The following is a 6612-nucleotide window of genomic DNA, read 5'->3' as shown; positions in this document are numbered from 1 at the left end:
ATTATCCGCAATAACTGCATCAAATCCGAAGAAATTGTTCAGATCGGATCACTATAGCATATAGCTGCCATATAAACTAAGCCTCTCAAAATCTCAAAACTAACCACATTTTTCTCTTTAATTATTTTCAGATCAAAAAATCGCAACGATTCCACCACCGAAGTGATCTACACTAGTCCCTCGACCTCTGGCAACACCATGAATGCCGGCCAAGCCCAGCAGCAGACAACACCTACATCCACGAACAACAACAGCGGCGCCGTCACCAGTTCGAGCGGTGGCAATAGTCGTAAAAAGTCACACAGCAACAATAACAACTCTCATAACAACCACCAAAATGGCAATAATGCCAACAACAATGGCGGTGTACAAGTGCAGAAACGTTACGCCTGCACACACTGTCCCTACTCCACCGACCGGCGAGATCTCTACACTCGTCACGAGAACATACACAAAGAGGAGAAGCCCTTTCAATGCTTCGCCTGCCTCAAGCAATTCAATCGTGCCGATCATGTGAAGAAACATTTCCTGCGCATGCATCGCGAATTGCAGTATGACATCAATAAGACGCGGCGACACGTAACCGCCAGCACGTCCAACAGTGGCGGCGGCACTGGCGTTGGCAATCAGCATGCCGGCGGACGCGGCAATGTCACCATCACTACGGTAAATACACAACAACACACAAACAATACGCTCAACAGTTGTGGCTCACCGGAGCAAAAACCCAACATCATATTCCAGGGCGCCAACGTACAACTGGACAATGCATTCCTGGAAGCGCAACGCCAACCGACCTCGTCGAGCATGAGCATTGCGGAGACCATCGAGGCGGTAGCCACCGCGGCCGATGCGCCCCTGCCACAACTCAAGCAGGAGAAGCAAGATGACATCGCTGTCGGTGTGACTAACGCCAATGGTGGCATTGTTTGCAACACCGGCGCTACTAGTGGCAACCTCAAGCCGAAACGTGAGAAACGCTTCACCTGCTGCTACTGTCCGTGGTCCGGCGCGGATAAGTGGGGCTTGAAACGTCATCTCAATACGCACACAAAACCGTTTGTCTGCTTGCTGTGCGATTATAAGGCGGCGCGCTCGGAACGTCTGGCCACGCATGTGCTGAAAGTGCACAACAAGCGCGCCTGCAACAAGTGCTCCTTCCTTGGCGACACGCAGGAGGAGTTTCAGGCGCACATCAACGAAGTGCAGTGAGTATTGAATGTGTTTATTTATTGTTCGAAGATAATATTTCTCTGTTGACTAACTAAATAACTGTTCTGTAGTTAGCGCTGTAGGCATTTTAGCGGCCTCGGCAACAAAAAAAAACCAACTAACCTCCACTAACAACTAGTTTTAAGCCCTGCGTAGTGCCACTAACCAAGAAGGCAGTAGCTTTCTTAGTTGATTATCGAAAATCTAATACTTGTAATTTCTTTCTTCTCTGTGCTTTCCACACGTCAGTCCAAATGACGTGCGACCGGCGCGCGGCAGTCAAAATACAACTAACCACTTAATTAACGGCAATACGTCGAACTCGAATTCGAGTTCGAATATATTGCGCACAATTGGCAACCCTTTAATAGCAAGTGATTCGAGCATAAATATATTCTCAAATACGAATCTGGCATACTGGTAAATAAACGGTTAAATAGTTAGTTAAAACTGAAAGTTAGGTAAATAAACGGTTAAATAACTAGTTAAATAACAAGTGAAATCTGAAAGACAAGATTTTAGATGAAACTATTAGACAAATTAGGGGTGTGAAACTAATGTAAAAAATACAGAAGAGATTTAAATAAAAAAACTAATTTTTTAAAGCTGATTTCTTCAAAGAAGTTAATTAAAGCAAACCAATAATTATTAGCCCCAACACATTGTGCGTTAGTTTCTTTGCTTTAAATCCACACCTTTGCATTTACTATTGTATATTTTTCGCCTTCCGCACCGAAAGTCATACAACACATAGTGGTGGCGGCGGCGGTGGCAGCTCATCCACTTCCAGCAATCAGGGCGGCAACGTCGGTGGCGGTGGCTCGGTAACGATATACACCACGACAACAACAAATGACAATGGTAACGGTAATATTACCGGCGGTCCACTACAGGAGATCATTGTAAATCCCACATCGATGGTGGGTTGGCGTTTGAGCGCCAATGGTTCGCTAATACCGCCACACGATCTACTTACGGGCGGTTTACCGAATGCGGCCGCACAGAAACGCGGCTCCGAACGACTATTTCAATATCTTGAGGCAGACGGAAGTGATCCCGAAGACTATGCGCGGTAAAACGAACAAAAAACTATATAAGAAAGCTTGATTTCATTATTGTTTTCGTTGTTTTGTTTTGGCTTCGTCAAGTTTGTCTTCACTTACTAGTCTTTCTATATATTGTCATTGATTTTGGTTAACCTCAAAAAGATTTTTTGTTGATTTACGTTGTTTTTTGTTAGTATATACTTCATATGACTCGTTATAAACCTTTTAATAATTGGTTTATTTTTGTTGTTAAATTGTACCCTAAGCATAAAAATTATCCGACCAAATTGAAGTCCTTGTAGGAAAAACTTTTTTATTCGTCAAGGGATTTTCACGAATTTTGGCACGGATAATTATTTAAGGCAAAGCTGCAATCTCCGAAGAAATTGTTCAGATCGGTTCACTTTAGCATATAGCTGCCATACAAACCGACCGATTAAAATGAAGTTCTTGTATGAAAAACTTTCTTATTTGTCAAGATATCTCTACGAAATTTGACGTGAAGAATTTTTCAAGGCAATGCTACAATCTACGAACAAATTGTTCAGATCGGTTTCATATAACATATGGCTGCCATATAAACTAACCGACCAAAATCAAGTCCTTGTATGTAAAACTCGTTATAAGACAAGGTATCTTCACCAAAATCGGCATGGCTTATTGTCCAAGATGTCCAAGTCCCTACAACCTCTGCTGAAATTATTCAAATCGGTCCACTATAGCATATAGCTGCCATACAAACAAACCAAATAAAATCAAGTATGACAAACTTTTTTATTTGACGAGATATCTTCATGAATTTTAGATGGGATAACTGTCAAAGACAACGCTACCATCTCTGAAGAAATTGTTCAGATCGGTAGCCTCTAGCATATAGCTGCCATGCAAACTAACCGACTGATTTTATTTGTGAAGCGTTTTATAGCTTCGGGTTCAGTCGAAGTCGTCGTTTTTTTTTTTAACTTTGTTTTATGTATCAACTCTCCTTTTACGTTTAAACAAATTATTTTCATATACTTTGTGGGCTTTACATTAATTTAGTTTCTTTCCTTTTATAACCTCACATTCAACCCCGTTTTAACATTTTTCCATTTTATGTTAATTTTTATTTAAGTTTTTATATACGAGACACATTTTTCTACATCTGATACTAATTTCTGTATTTACTCCTTGTCCCTGCAGTCTCCTGAAAATGGACGCCATCAGTCGCAACACCGCTTCAGTCGCTCAGGATTTTCATAAGGCGGGAGGCGTGCAAGAGTTGAAAATTCCAGCCAATCATCAACTCCTGTTCAATAATAAACTGCCTTCACAATGGACGACCAAAGAGGCTGCGGCGCTACTCCATTCCCTAAGCAACAACAGCAACTTTGCCAACTATCAGCAACAACTGCAGCTACAGCAACAACAGCAACGCATGAAATATCATCATCACAACGGCAACAGCAACAACAACACACATAAGCGTCTGCGACAACACTCGACGGGCGATGATGAGAATACACCATCGTCCGCCTCGTCGACAGCATCGTCTAGCGATGGTGGCGCATCACCGTTGAAAGCTGGTGGCGGTAGACAACATTACATGTCTAGCTCAGCAGCAACAGCAGCAACAACAACAAATGGCAGCAGTAGCAGTTACAGTAATAGTGAGCAGAGAAAGGCGATGTCGGCATTCTTGAGCGAAAATTTCGATTTGCAAGAAACAACGGAGAGCGCAATCGAAATGATGGCGGCAGCAGCCGTAGCAGCGGCCAGCAACAGCAGCAGCAGCAACAAGCGCAAATATCAGGCGCAGCACGACAACGATGAAGATCAAGAGAATCAAGAGCAGCTTATTAGATCGCCTCCCGCGTATAACAACAACAACAAACTAAACAATACAATAAATTACCAGCAACAACAGCATACGAGAACAACACGAACGCTCAATCAACGTACCACGAATGCCGCGCATCACCAACGCGAACATCGTCTAGATCTGCTACACTTGGATCGCGACAACAAGGAGAACAACAAACAGAATGCGGCTGCCACATTCCTCAGCAACATGGAGTATCAGAATTTGAATAAGGTCAGCACGCATATACAGAATTATGTCAAGGACATCATCAATAAGTATTACGCCGAAACGCCGCTCATGTATCCGGCTATGCCGACAGCAACGGAAACGCCGCACGACAGCCAACAGCCAACGGAGCAGCTGCAACAAAAGCCCACCACCTCCTCACAACGCAAGCGCATGCGTAGCGAGACCGAGGAGTACATTGAGTATTTGCGCAATAAAGAGGACATAACGCTGACCATCACGCCGAAAGTGTCCACCGCACAGAAGCAGCGTCATGCCGCCAGCACTACTTCACAAATCAACCAACAACGTCTGAGTCCCACACAGCAAGCATTGTTGGCCACACCCGCCGTCACACTAGCGCCGATCGCACCGCTCATGCCGCAGCCACAACCAATGCAGGCGTCAAACGCGCCATTGCAGCAGCCACCCAACAAGCGCCGCAAATCACTTTCACAAATAGCCACATTGTTGCCGCTGTTGGCGGACGCCGCCTCACAGCAGCAATACCTCACCGCGCCATTGGACTTCAGCAAGAAACCCACGCACGCCGACGAGGCCACCATACATCACACAGCCACAACTACGCCCACATTAAGCGCGCAAACGGCAAACACGCTGTTGCCGCAAGCCGCGCAAGTCTCCGTTATACAAGCAGCACCCACGCAACCGCCACAAAAGCAACAACAACCGACTGCAGTGCAGAGCGCCAACGATAAGCGTTCGTCGCGCAAACAAGCGCAACCGAAGAAGATACGCGCGCCACCAGAGGTGATAGTTGCCATGCTGCGCGACAAGTACTTGAATCGCATGGTGGATCACAAGCTGAGCTGCCGCTTGTGCGCACAAGATAAGCGACGCGCGGCGGCAATGCTCGTCTTCAACTATCATACAAAGGGTTCGCTAACGCTGCACAAACACTGGAAGCATCGCGCGAAGAAACAACGCTGTCAGCATTGCATGCAGGCCTTTAAGCAACGCAGCAGCCTAATCGTGCACTGTCGGCGCGCGCATGCCGCTGCCGAGCAGAAGAAGCGGCCGGGTGTGAAGCGAGTGTGTGACAACAAGTCAAAGCAGCAGCCACAAAAGCAGGCGGACAGCAAACAGCAACGCAGACACGCAAAGAAAGCGAAGAAAAGCACATAGACGCGCAGTAGAAGGGCATGCGCTTGACAAATATACGCATGCGCATGGTTGTAAACTGTTATGTTGCTATGCGACCTATACGTTTGGTGGGTGTAAACTGCATATTGAGCGTGCGCCTCATTATTATTATTGTAGCATATGATTTTTTTTAATTTCTAAAACACTCGGGTAATCGTAGCAAGCATTTTATGTTGACGATCTAATCATTCTAAGCCAAGTTGGCGCATTTTTAAATACTTAATTGCTTACTTAGAGACATGTATATGACTAGATTTTAGTATTACGCTTCGGTTTTTTCTATTATATTATATATAGTTTGTTGTTGTTGTTCAGAAAACATTCCGCAGAGAGTAGAGCGCAAAACTTGCGCCAGAGAAGGGTTGTAGTGAGTTGTTGGCAAAGTATTGGTGAGCAACGTGCTTTCCTGAGAACACCGAGCCACTTGAGAACTCTGAGCCCCTTGAGAACTTCGGTGCCGGGCGCAATTGCCCCGTTCTCCACCTTTTCTCATTCATTGGTGCTAGTAAATTCTCTTGTCGCTCGCGTTATTTAGACAGGTTCGTGCTGTTAACGGTAGAGACCACCTTCAGTTTAGCTGTTGGCCTTAAATATAAGTTATAAAACTAAATTTTTTAAATAAATAATTATTTTGTAATTTCTATTTTTTTTACTTTCTGTTATCACAGACACAATTATAAAAGAAATGTATATTTTTCATAAAAAATAAATGTAAATAACTTATAATTTTACCTGCATTTACTATTTATTTCGTTCATATTTTGTAGCGTTAAGTTAAAAAATAATTGATTTTGTAAAAAATAAATGAGAAGATGTGAAAAAATATGAATATTTAGTTTTAGTTTCAATTTTTTTTTTGATATTTTTTTAATATAGTTTTATATTTTTTTTGATATAGTTTTTTATTAGATATTCTGATTCTCCGTACTATGCTCTAAGAATATCATATTTTTTCTTTACAAAGTCTGCTGCTCTTGGAGAAAATAAGAGAATAATAGTTACACTTAGATTCCAACCCTCTAATCTCAACCTGTAAAATGTTCGGCAGGGACTGTTGTAGACATATCCGTACAAATGTTTCTATATAAAAAACACATTAACATATAAGAGTTCGTATATATT

General features: G+C 43.3%; 1 protein-coding gene across 4 annotated transcripts in view; it reads left to right on the top strand.

Moving 5' to 3' along the window:
- Nucleotides 1-6152, top strand: part of LOC108974130 (protein charlatan) — a 36505-nt gene extending 30353 nt beyond the window's left edge. For 2 of the 4 annotated variants that reach the window (XM_018941803.1, XM_018941794.1), the window contains exons 4-5: nt 132-1208; nt 3441-6152. In XM_018941803.1, the coding sequence (XP_018797348.1) occupies nt 132-1208; nt 3441-5472 (3109 nt within the window). In that variant the 3' untranslated portion in view covers nt 5473-6152. Of the gene's footprint in view, nt 1-131; nt 1209-2002; nt 2285-3440 lie in introns of all 4 variants that reach the window. The other 2 variants (XM_018941821.1, XM_018941811.1) reach the window with 2 other exon arrangements.
- The last annotated feature ends 460 nt before the right edge of the window (nt 6153-6612 follow it).

Source organism: Bactrocera latifrons, unplaced genomic scaffold (genome assembly GCF_001853355.1).
Source record: "Bactrocera latifrons isolate USDA-ARS-PBARC rearing strain unplaced genomic scaffold, ASM185335v1 scaffold_111, whole genome shotgun sequence".
Lineage (NCBI taxonomy): Eukaryota > Metazoa > Arthropoda > Insecta > Diptera > Tephritidae > Bactrocera > Bactrocera latifrons.
The sequence above is the reverse complement of the archived record's forward strand: the minus strand, read 5'-3'. Positions and strand labels throughout refer to the sequence as shown.